This window comes from Terrapene carolina, unplaced genomic scaffold (genome assembly GCF_002925995.2).
Source record: "Terrapene carolina triunguis isolate 2854851 unplaced genomic scaffold, T_m_triunguis-2.0 Scaffold31888, whole genome shotgun sequence".
NCBI classification, from domain to species: Eukaryota; Metazoa; Chordata; order Testudines; family Emydidae; genus Terrapene; species Terrapene triunguis.
This window is the reverse complement of record NW_020696239.1, coordinates 127,033-145,818: the sequence shown is the minus strand read 5'-3', so window position 1 is coordinate 145,818 and position 18,786 is coordinate 127,033. Positions and strand designations below refer to the sequence as shown.

At 52.3% G+C, this 18,786-nt stretch overlaps 1 protein-coding gene across 1 annotated transcript in view; it reads left to right on the top strand.

Moving 5' to 3' along the window:
* The first annotated feature begins 14,313 nt into the window (after positions 1-14,313).
* The window catches only part of LOC112126030 (copine-5), a 130,773-nt gene continuing 126,300 nt past the window's right edge, over positions 14,314-18,786 (top strand). The window contains exon 1 of the mRNA XM_026663009.1: positions 14,314-14,408. Coding sequence (XP_026518794.1) covers positions 14,314-14,408 — 95 coding nt within the window. The remainder of the gene's footprint in view (positions 14,409-18,786) is intronic.

Sequence of the window (18,786 nt, the reverse complement as noted above, 5' to 3'; positions counted from 1 at the left end):
CCCCTATGGCGGGGCACAGGGAGGGGAGGAGTTCACTGCCCTGAGGGTAGCACGTGGAGCGAGTCCGAGACCCTGGCACCCCTTGGCCATTCAGTTCTAAGAAGCTCCTGGGCCGAACATCCAGCAGTGGCAGATCTAGGGCACCCTTTTAGTTGGGCCCCTGTTGCCGGCGTTAACGTTTCATGAGCTCATTAGCAAGGGCAACAGGAAGTACCCCCTGTGCCAGGTTGTAACATGCCCTGTATGGCCCAGGGCGCTGGAGCAGCTCTCCCAGTAGGATTCAGCACATGGAGGGACTGGTCCAGTCAATTAACCACTGGGAAGGGCACACAGCACCAGGGTATCACGTGGGTTTTACTTTCCCCCTGAGGAATGCTTTATGCAAAAGGTCTCTTGTAAGGTATCATTACAAAGCTTATAATCTACTCAGTGTGTTCATCCTATTTGTATGAAAGTATCATTCTTGTATCTGAAACTAGGAATATGAAGTATAACTCTGAGGTCCTATTGTAATTATGCAAAGTGTGGGCATAAATGGTGGTTTAGAATCTTAAGGGCTCCCATTGACTAGGACAATTGGTTGTAAATGGTCTGTTTACTTGCAAACCTTCCTGGGTACAGTGTGGGCCAGCCCTGGAAGAATGGAGGCTGGGGGCTCACAGGACATGTGACCATGTCACTAGTAGTGGAATCCATCTAAAACCTGGTGCTTTTCCATTTAGAAGGAGGGATGGAGACCCAGAAAGACAAAAGATTCCCGCCTTGTGCCAAAGCCATAAAAGGGGGTGAAACAGAACAAAGGGAGCTGCCAGTCATGAGAAAACCCCTAGTTACCACCTGAGCTGGAACTAACAAGAACTGTACGAGGGGAAAGGACTGGGCCCAGACTAAGAAGGAGTCTAGTCTGTGAAAAAAGCTTATTGGAACATCTCTGAGGGTGAGATTTACCTGTATTCAGTTTCTTAAGAACATAAGAACAGCCACACTGGGTCAGACCAAAGGTCCATCCAGCCCAGTATCCTGTCTGCCAACAGTGGCCAATGCCAGGTGCCCCAGAGGCAGGACCAGCTCTAGGCACCAGCGCTCCAAGCATGTGCTTGGGGCGGCACTTTCCAAGGGGTGGCACTCTGCCCCCCCCCCTTTTTTTTTGCTTGGGGTGGCAAAAAGCCGGGAGCCGGTGCTGACCAGAGCCCTGCCGCTGGAGAGCCAGAGCATCATGCCCTGGAGCCAAGCCTGGGCTGCGGCGGTGAGAGGGACTCCCGGACTGTGTGAGGAGCCGGGGAGGGAGGGAAGCGGGCCCTGGGATGCAGGGAGGGAGGAGGGGTCCTGCTGCCGCCACCGCTGCTGCTCTGAGTCTCCCCAGGGCGGCGCGGCGTTTCCCCGCCTGAGTGGGCTGTGCAGGGTGCCACCGGGCTGGACAGGGGGCATGGATCCCGGCTCGCGCGCTGATGGCGCAAGTGGCTGGGCAGCCCGAGCTGCCAGGGAGCTGCCCCCTCCTGCCCCCGGGCTCAGCCAGCTGCGCACCTCCCCCGCCTCAGCCCCGCGCTGCTTGCCCCGGGCCCCCACAGCGCCAGGGGAGGGGAGAGGCAGAGCCCGGCTCTGAGCGGGGCAGTGGGGGATACTGCCCCGCCAGGGGACCCCCGCGGCTCGGCCACCTAGGGGTCAGTGTCCGTCCTCTCGGCTCTGCCTGCACGGGGCTGGGGAAGCAGCTGTCAGCGCCTGCCCCCCTCAGCCCTTGCACCCCCCATCCCGCTCGCAGCCTCTTCACTTGTACCTCCCCCCATCGCTCCTTCACCATACTCCTTCCCCTTGTACTCTCCCTTCACCCGCACCTCTCCCCCTGTACCCTCCCCCAGCCCTCTCCTCCTGCACCTCCCCCTTCCCCTGCACCTCTTCTCCCGCAACCCACTTGATACCTCCTCTCCTCCTCCACCCTCCTCTGTGAGTACATCACACCCTGCTTCTCTGCCAGCATAGAGCCCCCAAACACCCCCACACCCGCTCCTCTGTCTGAACCCTCTTTACTAGATCCCCATCCCTTTCCAGGTACAAGGTTTGAGGGTTAGTCTCTATCCCTTCCATGTGCATTTGGAGCACTAAAGATGGGGTTGCGGGGGATGGGGGGGAGATTTATACTAAAGTGAAATAAAAATAAGAGAAATGGTTTGATCCCCACTGCAAGTGTAAATGGGGATTGCTGTGGTGAACGAGGAGGTCACATTTGGGGGGGGGGGGAGAGCCAGGGCTGGGGCAGCAGGGGGTGCGGGTGGGGGGGAAGAGAGAGCCCAGGGCTGGGGCGGCAGGGGGTGCAGGTGGGTGAGGACACTGGTGGGGGGAAGCCCAGGGCTGGCGTGGGGGGCAGCCAAACATTTTTTTGATTGGGGCGGCAAAAAACCTAGAGACGGCCCTGCCCAGAGGGAGTGAACCTAACAGGTAATGATCAAGTGATCTCTCTCCTGCCATCCATCTCCACCCTCTGACAAACAGAGGTTACGGACACCATTCCTTACTCATCCTGGCTAATAGCCATTCATGGACTTAACTTCCATGAATTTATCTAGTTCTCTTTTAAACCCTGTTATAGTTCTAGCCTTCACAACCTCCTCAGGCAAGGAGTTCCACAGGTTGACTGTGCGCTGTGTGAAGAAGAACTTCCTTTTATTTGTTGCCCATTAATTTCATTTGGTGGCTCCTAGTTCTTATATTATGGGAACAAGTAAATAACTTTTCCTTATTCACTTTCTCCACACCACTCATAATTTTATATATCTCTATCATATCCCCCCTTAGTCTCCTCTTTTCCAAGCTGAAAAGTCCTAGCCTTTTTAATCTCTCCTCATATGGGACCCGTTCCAAACCCCTAATCATTTTAGTTGCCCTTTTCTGAACTTTTTCTAATGCCAGTATATCTTTTTTGAGATGAGGAGACCACATCTGTACGCAGTATTCAAGATGTGGGCGTACCATGGATTTATATAAGGGCAATAAGATATTCTCCGTCTTATTCTCTATCCCTTTTTTAATGATTCCTAACATCCTGTTTGCTTTTTTGACTGCCGCTGCACACTGCGTGGACGTCTTCAGAGAACTATCCACGATGACTCCAAGATCTCTTTCCTGATTAGTTGTAGCTAAATTAGCCCCCATCATATTGTATGTATAGTTGGGGTTATTTTTTCCAATGTGCATTACTTTAAATTTATCCACATTAAATTTCATTTGCCATTTTGTTGCCCAGTCACTTAGTTTTGTGAGATCTTTTTGAAGTTCTTCACAGTCTGCTTTGGTCTTAACTATCTTGAGCAGTTTAGTATCGTCTGCAAACTTTTCCATCACACTGTTTACCCCTTTCTCCAGATCATTCATGAATAAGTTGAATAGGATTGGTCCGAGGACTGACCCTTGGGGAACACCACTAGTTACCCCTCTCCATTCTGAAAATTTACTATATATTCCTACCCTTTGTTCCCTGTCTTTTAACCAGTTCTCAACCCATGAAAGGCTCTTCCCTTATCCCATGACAACTTAATTTACGTAAGAGCCTTTGGTGAGGGACCTTGTCAAAGGCTTTCTGGAAATCTAAGTACACTATGTCCACTGGATCCCCCTTGTCCACAGGTTTGTTGACCCCTTCAGAGAACTCTAATAGATTAGTAAGACATGATTTTCCTTTACAGAAACCATGTTGACTTTTGCCCAACAATTTATGTTCTTCTATGTGTCTGACAATTTTATTCTTTACTATTGTTTCAACTAATTTGCCTGGTACTGACATTAGACTTACTGGTCTGTAATTGCCGGGATCACCTCTAGAGCCCTTTTAAAATATTGGCGTTACATTAGCTATCTTCCAGTCATTGGGTACAGAAGCTGATTTAAAGGACAGGTTACAAACCATAGTTAATAGTTCTGCAATTTCACATTTGAGTTCTTTCAGAACTCTTGGGTGAATGCCATCTGGTCCGGTTGACTTGTTACTGTTGAGTTTATCAATTAATTCCAAAACCTCCTCTAATGACACTTCAATCTGTGACAATTCCTCAGATTTGTCTGCTACAAAGGAGGGCTCAGGTTTGGGAATCTCCCTTACATCCTCTGCCATGAAGACTGAAGCAAAGAATTCATTTAGTTTCTCCGCAATGACTTTATCGTCTTTAAGTGCTCCTTTTGTATCTCCATTGTCCAGGGGCCCCACTGGTTGTTTAGCAGGCTTCCTGCTTCTGATGTACTTAAAAAACATTTTGTTATTACCTTTTGAGTTTTTGGCTAGCTGTTCTTCAAACTCCTTTTTGGCTTTTCTTATTACATTTTTACACTTAATTTGGCAGTCTTGATGCTCCTTTCTATTTACCTCACTAGGATTTGACTTCCACTTTTTAAAAGATGCCTTTTTATCTCTCATTGCTTCTTTTACATGGTTGTTAAGCCACGGTGGCTCCAAGCGTCCATGCAGCTTGCAGAGATTTCACTCTAGTCACTATACCTTTTAATTTCTGTTTAACTAACCTTCTCATTTTTGCATAGTTCCCCTTTCTGAAATTAAATGCCACAGCATTGGGCTGTTGAGGTGTTCTTCCCACCACAGGAATGTTAAATGTTGTTATATTATGGTCACTGTTTCCAAGAGGTCCTGTTATAGTTACCTCTTGGACCAGATCCTGCGCTCCACTCAGGACTAAATCGAGACGTGCCTCTCCCCTTGTGGGTTCCTCTACCAGCTGCTCCAAGAAGCAGTCATTTAAAGTATTGAGAAATTTTGTCTCTGCATTTCGTCCTGAAGTGACGTACCCAGTCAATATGGGGATAATTGAAATCCCACACTATTATCGTGTTATTTATTTTGATAGCCTCTCTAATTTCCCTTAGCATTTCATCGTCACGATCACTGTCCTGGTCAGGTGGTTGATAATAGATCCCTACTGTTATATTCTTTTTAGAGCATGGAATTACTATCCATTGAGATTCTATGGAACATGTGGATTCATTTAAGATTTTTACTTCATTTGATTCTACATTTTCTTTCACATATAGTGCCACTCCCACCCTGCACAACCTGTTCTGTCCTTCCGATATATTTTGTACCCCGGAATGATTGTGTCCCACTGATTGTCCTCACTCCACCAGGTTTCTGTGATGCCTATTATATCAATATCCTCCTTTAACACGAGGCATTCTCGCTCACCCATCTTATTATTTAGACTTCTAGCAGTTATGTACAAGCACTTTAAAAACTTGTCACTGTTTATTTGTCTGCCCTTTTCTGATGTGTCAGATTCTTTTTTGTGTGAATGTTTCTCATCTGATCTGGCCCATACTTTATGCTCTTCCATTCTCTCCTCCTGACTAAAACCTAGAGAATCTCTATCAATAGGCTCTCCTCTGAGAGAAGTCTCTGTCCGATCCACGTGCTCCTCTGCAGCAATTGGCTTTCCCCCATCTCTTAGTTTAAAAACTGCTCTGCAACCTTTTTAATGTTAAGTGCCAGCAGTCTGGATCCACTTTGGTTTAGGTGGAGCCCATCCTTCCTGTATAGGTTCCCCCTATCCCCAAAGTTTCCCCAGTTCCTAATAAATCTAAACCCCTCCTCCCTACACCATCGTCTAATCCACGCATTGAAACTCTGAAGCTCTGCCTGCCTACCTGGCCCTGTGCGTAGAACTAGAAGCATTTCTGAGAATGCCACCATAGACGTCCTGGATTTCAGTCTCTTTCCTAGCAGCCTAAATTTGGTCTCCAGGACGTCTCTCCTATCCTTCCGTATGTCATTGGTACCTACAGGTACCACGACCACTGGCTCCTCCCCAACACTACACATAAATCTATCTAGATGCCTCGAGAGATCTGCAACCTTCGCACCAGGCAGGCAAGTCACCATACAGTTCTCCCAGTCATCTGAAACCCAGCTATCTATGTTTCTAATGATCGAATCTCCCATTACTAACACCTGCCTTTTCCTAATGACTGGAGTTCCCTCCCCGGAGAGGTAACCTCAGTGCAAGAGGATATCCCAACATCATCTGGAAGGAGGGTCCCAACTATGGGAAGGTTTCCCTCTGCTCCCATTGACTGCTCTCCTTCCCTGAGCCTTTCATCCTCCTTAACAGCACAGGAGCTGTCTGACCGGAGGTGGGACAAATCTACAGTGTCCCAGAAAGCCTCATCAACATACCTCTCTGCCTCCCTTAGCTCCTCCAGTTCTGCCACCCTGGCCTCCAAAGCCCGTATGTGGTTTCTGAGGGCCAGGAGCTCCTTGCGCCAAATGCACACATATGCCACCCGCCCACAGGGCAGGTAATCATACATGCTACACTGAGTGCAATAAACAGGATAGCCCCCACTTTGCTGCTGGGCTTCTGCCTGCATTCTGTCCTACAGCTACCTAGGTTAATGAGAGGGGTTTTGTTTAAATCAAGAAGATTTTATTATAGTTTAATTTAAAGGTTTTAAAGAATGGAAAGTGTACCTCGCCCCCTTCCCACTCCCCTTCCAAACTACCTCGAAACTCCCTGTTAGCGGCCTCTGGTCGCAAAGCTGTATTAGGCTTAGACTTGCGTGTTTTGTTTTATTGTACTTGGTAACTTACTTTGTTCTGTCTGTTATTACTTGAAACCACTTAAATCCTACTTTTTATACTTAATAAAATCACTTTTGTTTATTAGTAAACCCAGAGTAAGTGATTAATACCTGGGGGAGCAAACAGCCTTGCATATCTCTCTATCTGTGTTATAGAGGTTGGACAATTTATGAGTTTACCCCATATAAGCTTCATACAGAGTAAAACGGATTTATTTGGGGTTTGGATCCCATTGGGAACTGGGTTTCTGGATGCTGGAGATAGGTGACCTGCTAAGCAGTTTTTGGTAAAGTCTGCAGCTTTGGGGGCATGGACCAGACCTGGGACTGTGTTGCAGCAGGCTAGCGTGTTTGGCTCAACAAGGCAGGGTTCTGGAGTCCCTCCCTCCATCCATCCATATACACCCCATCCATCCATCTCCATACATTCCATCCATCCATCCATCCATCCCCATATACCCCATCCATCCATCCTCATACACCCCATCCATCCATCTCCATACACCATAGCTATCTATCTCCATACACCCCTCTCATCCATCCATCCATCCCTATACACTCCATCCATCCATCCATACACCCAGCTTTGGGGGTGTCGCTCAGATCCTGGATCTGTGTTGCAGCAGAGTAGCATGTCTGGCTCAACAAGACACAGTTCTGGAGTCCCAAGCTGGCAGGGAAAATGGGTTCAGAGGTAGTTTCAGCACATCAGGTGACAGCCCCTAGGGGGTCTCTATGACCGAACCCGTCACAGGGAGACCGTATCAAAAGCTTTGCTAAAGTCAAGGTATATCACGTCCACCGCTTTCCCCATATCCACAGAACCAGTTATCTCATCATAGAAGGCAATCAGGTTGGTCAGGCATGACTTCCCCTTGGTGAATCCATGTTGACTGTTCCTGATCACCTTCCTCTCCTCCAAGTGCTTCAATTGAGACTTCTATTGTCTCCAGCTATTTCACTCCATAAAGGGGCTTAATTGCTCATTCCATTTATCCTGATAGAAGTGTGGTTAGCACACCCATCAGTGTTAGCCAAGTCTGTGACTGTCTGTAGATCAAAGAACCGCTTTATGGCAGACAGGAACACCCTCCAGGAGAACTGTATTTTGACATTCTGTGAAACTGAAAGGCAATAAAATATAAAAGCAATCAAACAAAACCCTGTCTCACACAGTTAGCCGGTGGAACTCATTGCCACAAGGTATTGTTGAGATCAAGTGTCAGTCAGTTCCTTGACTGGTGAAAGTCACTACAGCTCTGTTGACTTCAATGCTAGTTTGCACCAGCTGAGGATCTGGCCCCAAGAACTGATCAGGATTTTAAAAGAATTGTGTATTTATGCCCAGTCCTAGCACTTATGGACATGCAGAACTTTACACAGGTGAGTAGTCCCATTGCTTACCGAGGTGGGCATGTTTGTAAGGCTAAGATGAATTGGTCTTTAGAAATTGGAAAGGGGTTTAAACCTTCCTGCCTTACTGCACAAAGCAGGCACTAGTTGAGGGGGAGCAGGAAGAAATTGACCCTATGGTGTTTTTTTGCCATCCAACTTCTCTGCCCAACTCATGGCCAGACTATTCAATAATTGTCCATTAGGGGAGTCCTTGCATCTTCCTCTGAAGCAGCTTGGAGACAGGGGACTGGGCTAGACAGACCCTGGTCTGATGTTCCTAAATAACGACGATACAGAGAGGACGGATGGCCCCGTGGTTAGGGTGCTGGAGACCTGAGTTCAATTCCCAGCTCTGTGACCATGGGCAAGTCACTTAGTTTCTCGGTGCCTCAGTTTCCCCATCTGTAAAATAGGGATAAAGAACTGGCCATCTCACAGGAGCGTTGTGCGGATAAATACGGTATAGAATATAAGGTGCTCAGATACTAATGGCCCCGCAGAAGTATTAGAGGTCGACAGATGTAACTACATCTGCAGAGTTGGGAGCTGACTGCCCCCAACATTCCCCTGCTGCAGGGGCCACCAGGAGCATCACTGAACGGAAACTGAGCAGATGCAAACTTGCTCTCACTGCTCCCAGCCTAAGAGGAGCGAAATGTGAAACAGCAAAACCAGATGACAAGTAAATGGGGTTTTTTTGAGCTGATTTCAGTCTCAATCAGCCCCAGAGTTATCATCAGCCACACAGGTAAAGGGAGCGATTTTAAATATAGCATTTGGGGCTGTCAAGCTGACAGTCTGAATGAGTGAGATTTAGATTTTTTTTAAAAATTGATGAGTGTGATTTTAAACGTCTCATTGAAAAATGTTGTGAATCCTTTCTCAGGAGAAGGGGGTATTTTAAAACTGCCTAAAAATTGATCCAAACTCTGAACCCTGCTGCACGAGTGAGACATAGCAGAGACAAAGGAGTTTCCTGTCTAGTTCACAGGTGTAGTCTGCAGTCCTAGTCAGAGTCTGGCCTCAGTTAGCAGAGTGCTGTGCTGGGGTGCAGGGACACAGGGCTGCTGGCAAGAGATGCACACAAGGGAAGATGATGCAGACACAGGGGGCCTAATCCAGCCGGGGGAGAAGTAGGCCCAAGAGCTTCCATTGATCTCACTGGAGTCAACCAAAAGATTCTCAGGGACTTCAGTGCGCTCAGAATCCGGCCCTTGGTGGGGATATAAAGCCCTGATCCTCAAAGGTATTTGGCTCCTAGTCAGGATCCCATGCCTCACGCTCTGCCCCTGCAGCACGCTGGCCCGGGGTCTCAGTCCTTCTGTCCCTGTGCTGAATGCCGGAATGGATGTGGGGGTGGGCACCAAGGGGCCCAAAGCCAGATTTGTGCTTCACATATCCTGGTGGAGCTGGGGGTCTGCCCTGCCCAGCCCAGCCCCGGTGGGAGTCAGAGCTGACTTCCCACAGTTCCTGGTGGGCCCTGGCAAGCAGGGACTAGCCAGCATACAGTGCAGTCCAGCCCAGCCTGCCCCATGGTGTCTACTTCCTGCCCTGAACACGCCCTGCATCCAGGGCATGAAGCAGGACGGCTGTAGGGCTGTTCCGATAGCTCTAATCAGGGGTGGGGGTGGGGGGGAGGTGGCTCTTACACAGGGGCTGTGCTGAGATTTGTGCCTCCTTTAAGGCCCCCAGATGTCACTGGGACAGCCTACAGGGGCCTTAGCACAAGAGAGGCGCTAACGTGAGGGCATAGCGGCCCATGGCCTCAGTCAGATGGTAGCAGGCCGATTGCTGCCCACGCAGCTGCTGGACTGTGCCATAGGGAGCCTTTCTCCTGTGGCGCGTACTGGCAGGAGGGAGCTGTGCTCTCACACGGTGTATTTTGTCCCAACGCTGTTTGGAAGCACAGGAGTCAGCAGCTCGCCCCATCGTCCAGCACAGGGTCACGTCCCCCATCTCAGAGATGGAGCGTAGCCAGCCGCCCCTTCCAGGACGGAATAGTCCAAGCCAGGACTTAGAGAGACCCCTAGCGGTGACCCTTGCCAGCTCAGTCTGGGAGCTAGTGAGCCGAGAGAACCACAGAGTCTGTCTGTGTCCAGCAGCCTCCCTAATAAACCCCCTTGCTAGTCATGGCAAATGAGCCCTGTTTCTCCTCTTCCACTAAGGATGCTACAGTGCTAGAAAGCTGTGGAGCTTATAAACCCCTCAGGAGAGTACTGAAAGCACCCGACCCTTCTCTGGCAGAGACAGTAGGAGCTGCATGTGTCCTGACGTGGAGTTGATACATTCTGCAGGCTCCCAATTGCTCCTTCTCTGATCAGACAGAGTCTGACTCCGGTGGAATAAAGCTGGTTTTGGAGAAGAGAGTCTGGGATGCTCTTGCCTGAGATGTACTTTGGAAGCTGCATCAGGAAGAAACTGAAATAACATTTGAGGAGTTTTAGTTTTAGGAAGTTCCCAGACAGACCCATGGCTAAATAGCCGTTTGCTACCTTCCAACAATGTTATTAGAGCCGGGTGGTTATGGAAGCAAAACCAGAGGAAGGTGAGGCAATTTGTTCAAGAGTAAAATATCATTTGAAAGTCAGGAAGTTATGCCACGGGGCAGAGCATTAATTGGTGAACATTGTCACGGCTCCAGTTTATGCCAGCTGAGGATCTGCCCCCATGATTTTCAGAAGTGACTAGAATTTTGGGTTGCCCAACTTCAGAGGGGTCAGATCCTCAGAGGCCAGGTGATCACTTTCATTAAGACCCTCCCTTAAGACGTTTCTCAAGATGGACACCCCAAGCTGAGGCACCCAAACTCACTGCTCACTTTGGAAAATCCTGGTCCTTTCAACATTCCCATTCAGAAAATGTTAAAACAACCTTAACTCTGCCCCTCCTGCCCACCTCGCCTACCCACTCCTGTCATAGACCCTTAACCTCTGGCTGAGTTACTGAACTCCTCAAATCATGATTTAAAGACTTTAAGTTACAGAGAATCCACCATTGACACTAGTTTAAACCTACAAGTGCCCCGTGCCCCATGCTGCAGAGGAAGGCGAAACCCCCCAGGGTCTCCGCCACTCTGACCTGGGGGAAAATTCCTTCCTGACCCTAAATATAGTGATCAGTTAGACCCTGAGCATATGGGCAAGAGCCACCAGCCAGACACCTGGGAAAAAATCCTCTGTAGTAACTCAGAGTCCTCCCAATCTAGTGTCCCGTGTCTGGCCACTGGAGATATCTGCTGCTAGTAGCCACAAATTGGTTACATGCCATTGTAGGCAGTCTCATCACACCATCCCCTCCAGACACTTCTCAGGCAGAAGATCATTATTAGTACTGTTATTAATCAGACTTTCTGCTGTTTGCCTTGTCTGAGCTCCAACCTTTCCATCTTCTACCTTTCAGTGTCTGGAACCTTGGTCTGTAATTTCCTCACCCTCCATTTCTATGTGTAAATGACAACGCTCCAGTCACAGGCCTGCACCTGTGCCCACAGAGACTCCCACTGACTGACCCCAGAGTGGAGTTTAGAAACCAGCAGGTTTGGGGCTAGATTTTCTGTTAGTGTAAACAGGGGAAACTCTCACGTCATTGTGTTCACTCCAGCAGGGGATTTAGCCCACCTGCTTACAGACGCACCCGTGTCTGCGTGGCGGCAGGGCCGGCTTTAGGCACTGCGGGGCCCTATTCGAAGGAGCAGCCGCCGAAATCCCGCCGCTGTCTTCAGCGGCAGCGATTGAGCTGCCGCCGAAGATAGCGGCAACGATTGAGCTGCTGCCGCCGACAGTGCTGGGACTTCTGCAGCAGCTCAATCAGCTGCCAGTGCCTTTGGCGGCACTACAGCGGAGGCAGGGCCGGCTCCAGGCACCAGCTTAACAAGCAGGTGCTTGGGGTGGCCAAGGGAGAGGGACAGCACCTGCGGCAATTCGGGGGCGGCAGGTCCCTCACTCCCTCTAGGAGCGAAGGACCTGCCGCTGAACTGCCGCCGCCGATCGCGGCTTTTTTTTTTTCCCCCAATTTTTTTTTTTTTTGCTTGGGGCGGCAGAAATGCTGGAGCCGGCCCTGAGCGGAGGGACTTTCCTCCCTGGCAGAGATTGAGCTGCCACCAAAGACAGCGCCGGGACTTCAGTGGCAGCTCCTTCAGGATGGCGCGGGGCCCCCCTAAGGCATGGGGCCCGATTCTGGGGAATTGGTGGAATTGCCCTAGGGCCGGCCCTGCCTGGCGGAGCGTTGTGTTCATCTGTGAAGGGGAGCGCTCTGGACTCAGCAACCTTTAAAGAGACTACAGTATTTACAATTTTCCTCACTCCCACAGCCTGCTCAGCTAATCTGGCTCCCCACGATGGGTTGGTTGCAGTGACACCTGGTGGCGTACGGTGGAACTGAGCTCTGCAAACTGAAACCAGTCCCCAGAATCTGTTCCTGGATGCTACCCCAAGGGGGGGTTTCCTATCCTTGCCAAAAAGCAAATGCAGGTGAAATGATAGCAAGGGCTAAGCACTGGTGTAAAGGCCTTTATCCTGGACTGGGAGCTGCTGGGATAAGCGCAAGATCTAGAGCCCAGGGCTGCTACTGCTGATTTCAGCAATGCTTCTTCCCAGGCAAAAGGAATAAAACATACCCTAGAGGTTCATATCCAATACAGGACTAAGGTCCATCAGTCCCCACAGAACCGGACTCTGCAGCGCCTTGCTCCTGTGAATAATCCCAGTGGGCCCAATTCTCTCACCCTCGGTGTAAATCAGGAGTAACAGCACTGAAATCAATGCGGTTATGCCAGGGTAAGTGAGAGGAGAATTGGGCCCAATGGGACTACTGGCATAAGGCTATGCAGGATTGGGCCCACAAAAAGTTAGTGCTTTTAGACAACATACCTGCAAATTCCTCCCTTATGTGAGCAGCTCCACTGACTCTGGCAGCTCCTCAGGGGAGTGAGTGCTTCCCGGGTTTGGCCCAGACACCCCAGGGTGGGGAAGTCTTTGAGAAAGCAGGCGCCAGCCCCACAGCTGGCATACATTGGAGTGGTCCCATGAAAGTCTGTGGACCAGATCCTCAGCTGGTGCAAGTCAGTGTCGCTCCATTGAATCTCTGGGGCGACAACTACTTACACCAGCTGAGAGTCTGGGCCCGTCTACACTGCCACGTTCCCTCTTGCCCCGCACTCCTTACTTGGTTAAAGTTACCGGGATTTCAGCCGGGGCGGCTTCTTGCTGCTCTAGCGCTACTCGCAGCAGAGTGGGCGACAGACGGAAAGCAGGTGATTAGGGACCAACCCCCACCCCCAGTAATTCACGTGCTGGGCTTTGAGTCAGTGGGGAGATTTGCTAGTCTCCCTTTGCTCTTCCTAGCAGTCTGTGGGGTTACTTGTCCACTAGAGTGTAGATCTGGGGAGCAAGAGTTCAGTGGGACACTGTCCAAGAGCCCCTGAGCCAAAGGCCCCGTGCCAAGGCTGGACGCAGTTTGCAGGACATGCCTGTGCCCTGTGCTCTGAGTGTGTTTGGTGCTGGGGGCAGGGGAATGGAAGGCAGGGCCTGTTCTCTGATGGGCTGGTTTAACGCACCTCGCTTCCTGTCTCTCAGTAGCAACACACACACACAACAGATGTGAAATATACACAATCAACTCCTCCCTCATATATAACATTCCTCTCGCAAACACACACACAATGCACACACACACAGGGACAGTCACCCTCCCCACATACATAACACACCCTCACAAACACACAACGCACACACACATACCACCAAACGCACCCCAGTGACATGCCAAATACACCCCCCAAACTGACATGTCCCCCCCACACACATACAATAGCCACACACAGCACACCACCCGTCCAACACACCCAAACATACAGGCCCACGCACACAGCAACCCCCCACTGACAGAAGGCTCCCACCTGCATGCACAGGGACACTGGGCCAAGAGGCAGCAACCCGCAGCAGGCACCACACAGCACAACGCCTGGCCCAGGGAACCCCCCAGCAAAGGCAGACCCACAAGTACACTCACACATGCACCCCCCTCCCAGGGACTCACACAACAGCCCCACCCCAGGCACCCCCGGAAAGGCTCCTCCCCGCCCCTGCCCAGGGCTCCGGGCTCCCCCCCGCCGCCCGGCCCGGCCGGGGGGCAGCGCCTCGGGGCGGGGGCTGAGGGGCGGAGCCTGGCAGGCAGCCGGGGAGCGCTCCGGAGCCGGCCCGCCAGTGGTGCAGGCGGAGCGAGGAGCCGGCTGCGCGCCCGGCGCTGGCTATGTCCCGCTCGGTGCCCGGCTCTGAGCCCCCCGCAGCGCCCGGGCTGTGAGCGGGAGGCCCCGGGGGGCGCGGCTGGACGCCCATGGAAGAGGCGATGGACAAGGGGGGCGACATGGCCTCGGTGAGCGACTTCGACCCCATCGCGGGCAGCATCCCGGCCACCAAGGTGGAGCTCACCGTCTCCTGCAGGTACGGGCAGCCGCGTCGCCACGGGGATGGGCGCTGCCGCGGGCCCGGGGGCAGGGCAGGGCAGGGCAGGGCAGGGCGGGGGGGCGGAAAGTTTGTGCCTGTGCAGGGAGCCGAGGGGGGGAGCTCGCCGAGGGGTGCCGCTGAGCTGGGTGTGAGCGGGGCGGGGGGGACAATGAGCCATTCCCATAGGCGCTGGCACTAGCGGGGGGGGGGGCTGCGGCACCCCCGTCGGGAAGTGGTTTCCATCCCAGCCAGGCTTTGCAGTTTGGGTCAATGGCTCTCAGCGCCCCGCTATATACACTGGGGAGTGGAGGTCCTGGCAGGTGCGGAATTGGCTGGTGGCAGGGCCAGCCGGGGGGCTCCCAGGGCCATGCCCCACGCAGGGAGCCGCTCTGGAGGCACAACTGTGTGTGAGTGTGTAGCACTGTGAGTGTGTGTAGCGGGGTGTGTGAGTGTGTCGCGGGGTGTGTGTGTGTGTAGTGCTGTGGGTGTATCTCTCTGGGTGTGTTGCGGGGTGTGTGAGTGTGTAGCACTGTGAGTGTGTCTCTGGGTGTGTGTGTGTAGCGGGGTGTGTGAGTGTGTAGCGCTGTGAGTGTGTCTCTGGGTGTGTGTGTAGCGGGGTGTGTGAGCATGTAGCGCTGTGAGTGTGTCTGTGTGTGAGTGTGTAGCGGGGTGTGTGAGTGTGACTCACTGGGTGTGCATCTCAGTGTGTGTTATTCCTTAGCAGTGCATAGCTCTGGGCTGTCTCCAGCACACAGGCAGTCCTGGGGTGGTTCCCCCAAGATGCCCAGTCAGCCCTGGCTGGGGGGACATGGTTGCTCTCAGAGTTGAAATCAGCAGCAGCCCCCATTGCTTTAGCACAGCTGCCCCCCCACCCCGAGGCTGTGCACCATGCTCCCCCGCAGTGTTTACTTCTCCCCCCCAGCCTTGGCGAGCAAACCCAGCGGGCTGGCCAGGCACCCAGGGTGTTCTGATTCGCGCTCTCCATGGCATGGGATCGGAGAGGAAGTTTCTTTGAGGCAGGAGCAGTCACCTGGATAGCAGCCCGGATCCCTGGCCTGGCCTGGATCCGGTAGGGGTGGGGATTTTAGTGCAAGCTCCATTGTGTAGTACTTACTCGGTCGAACTGATTCCTCCCTGTGTGTCCCCGAGCTCTCTGTGCAGAGGGCTCTGCACACGGGGATGGGCGCAGCCCCCCAAAGGAGGGGTTGGGAGCCTGCAGAGAAGGGCAGGGGAGGAGAGAGGCACATGGGACAGGTTTTTAAGGGGATTTGGGCACCAAAGACCCAGGGGCTCCCATCTGGCCCAAGGTCTCTTCCCACTGACTCCGTGGAGATCTCCCAGCAAAAACAGTGCAGCCCAGGAGTCCTCCTGAGGATCCTGTGGGTGTGGGACTGCCAGCCCCCCGGCTCATTCAGCCCAAAGGGGACATCACAAGGGAACCCTCCTGGAGATTTCCACCCCAGCCCCCTCCCCCAGGGGCGAGTGAGGGGGGGCACCAAATGACTATTCGGGCAAAGTGCGCCAGGCACCAGCGGGAGCTGTGTCCCTGTGAGGTGCTGGGTTTGGCTGACAGGCTCAGCAATCAGCTGATGTATGGGCTGGATTCCAATCTGTCACACACTGGTGTAAATCCAGAGCAACGGAGTTACTTCAGATTTATGCCAGCGTATCCGAACCATGATCTCAGTTATCCCAGTGTAAATCTGGAGTAATTCCATTGTAACTCCTGATTGCCATTGGGGCAAATGAGAGAATTGGGCCCAGTCATTCCAGATTTACACCAATAACTCCCAGAGAGCAGTCTGGCCCCAGTGCGTTTATCCTCAGACTTAACATGCAGGGAGTAAATGGGGAGCCTTAAACTGCTGTGCTCTGTTCTGAGCCTTGTTATATGGGTGCCAGGCTCAATAAGCAGCGTTATTCCTAATGCTACTTAAAAAAGAGACAGGCCTTTTCTTCCTTCACTGGTTTAGATTAAAGAAGGAAAAATGTGTGTAGAAGAGCGAGAATGAGCCAGATCCCCTGCTGGTGTAAACAGGAGCAGCTCCATTGGCTTTGATGGAGACGCTATGGCTTACCCCAGCCAAGGATCGGGCCCGGATCCTGCGCCAGCCACACCCAGCTCCCCTCATTCCCCAGTGGCACGGGAAGTTCTTTTCCTCATGCGGCTATTTTAGAAAGTTCTGATATTTCATTGCAAGAAGCCCCAGCAGGTGCTTCCCCCTGGTTGTTTTTCTCCCTGCACTTAGAGCTGGAGATTGCCTGGGTGTGTGTTTGTGTCAGGCATTGCCAGGCGGAGATAAGCCAGACTGCAGCGAGAGGGATACCCACTAACCTAGCGGGGTTGGCTTTACTGCCGGCACCTGCCCCGAGCCAGCCCTTCCGAGCAGCATCAGGACTTATCCAATTCCCGCAAGACGGAGCGTGGAGCGAGGCTTAGGAGGCACATATCTGGAAGGACACAGTATAGGTAGAAGGATGCTCTTGTGATCTATCTATCCGCATACACACCATCTATCTAGCTCTCTATCTCAGAACTCCTGGATTCTGTTATCAGCTCTGACACTGATATCTTGTGTGGCCTTGGACAAGTCCCAGACCTTCTCCGTGCCTCAGTTTCCCCACCATGCCTGGGGGTTGGTACGTCTGAGTTCCTGCCTTGCATGGGTGCTGCGAGGATTAATTAGTCAATGTCCATAAAGTGTTTTGAAGATGAAAAGCCCTGGGGAGGTGCTAAGGATTATGTTCATTCTTTGCGTCCCGGCACTGAGGTTTTGCTCTGTGCTGCAGCAGGGACTTGCTGGGAGCTCGGTTTACGTGGCCTAGCAATTGAGAGAGCTACGGAAGGGATATGAGACCCAGGTTCCTGTTTTATACTGTCCAGAGCTAGTCAGAAATTTTCTGTCAAAATTATTTTTTGGTGGAATGTGTCTGTTACAAGGAAAGGGACATTTCTGCAAAGAGAGTCTGGGTTTGTTTAAATTTTGGGGGTTTTCAGCAAAACCCCAAAATTGTTGGGGTGGGGAGGGGTTGGGCAAAGGAAGTTTAAATTTTCAGTTGCCAAGAACAGAAAAATCAGTGTTCAATTTTTTGACAAAATACCCCACAAATGTTCAAAGAAGAAATTTGGTAAAAATGAAAAAAACCTTTTCATCAAAACTGTTCACGGGCAAAAGAAACCTTTTCCTGACCAGCTTTCCCACTGTCTGCCCCTCTCGCACCAGTGGCGTTCACTGGCCCTGGTGTCCACCATTCGTGCAATCTGCCCTCCAGGTGAGGCCTAGATCAAACTGCTGCCTTGGGTCCCGTCTGCACTAGCAAAATGACTCTGTTCCCAGACTCAGTTGAGAAAGGTGGCTGGAACATGTCATGGTCCCATCTACACAAGCAAGGCTCAACGGTAATAGTCCTTAGCTCTTCCTAGCACATTCCATCCTGAGATCTCCAAGCAGTCTACAGAGGAGGTCAGTTTTATCCTCCCCATTTTACAGATGGGGAAACCGAGGCACAGGAAGATGAAGTGACTTGCTCAAAGTCACCCAGCTGTGATGAGAACCAGGTTTCCTGAGTCTCAGCCCAGTGTTCTAGCCACTAGATAACGCTGTCTCCCATGTGTTAAGTGTGTCAAGGCGCTGGGATGTTGTAACTGACCCTGGAGGTTTTGCTGCTTCTCACTACTGAGGTGATTGAACCCCGCAGTGGAGGAGCCGGGTTTTGCAGCTGGAGGGCGAAGGGTCATTGGTGGGGGGCTGGAGAGCGAGTGAGGTCTGCGCTCACCGGGCTGCGCTTGTTCCTGTCCCATGAGGCTGGGCCCAGCACTCCACGCCGGGTGTTGCGGCCTGGTGCACAGGGTCACTGTGCCGTTCAGGGTTGGCCTGGCCACCCCCTGTCATGACGCTCTTCAGCCCCAAGTGTGGGGGAGGGGTAGTCACCCCCCACCCTATTAGCTTGGCCTCTGGAACCCAGGTTAGATACAAGCTGAGCGTGGACATGAGCCTGCAGGGGGAATAGCCACCCAGGCTGTCCTGGGTGCGCTGAGGCCCAGGGGTGGAAAAGCAGGGGGAGTCAGAGTCAGCACTGAGGTGCTGGGAGTGCGCGGGGGGGTCCAGGATTGGTACCGCAGGGGGCTGTGAGTCGAGAGGAAGGACACTGACAGAGCTATTGGTACGGAGACAGAGGACTGGAAAGGCAAGAGGTGCTCCTGGTTGGGTGTTGGTCAGGATGGAGGGGCACTGGCAGAGCTGGGCGGTGGAGCTCAGGGCTGGGGCAGCAGGGGGCTGCCGGTTGGGATGGAGGGGCATGGGCAGAGCTGGGCGGGGGAGCTCAGAGCTGGGGCAGTAGGGGGCTGCCGGTTGGGATGGAGGGGCACCGGCAG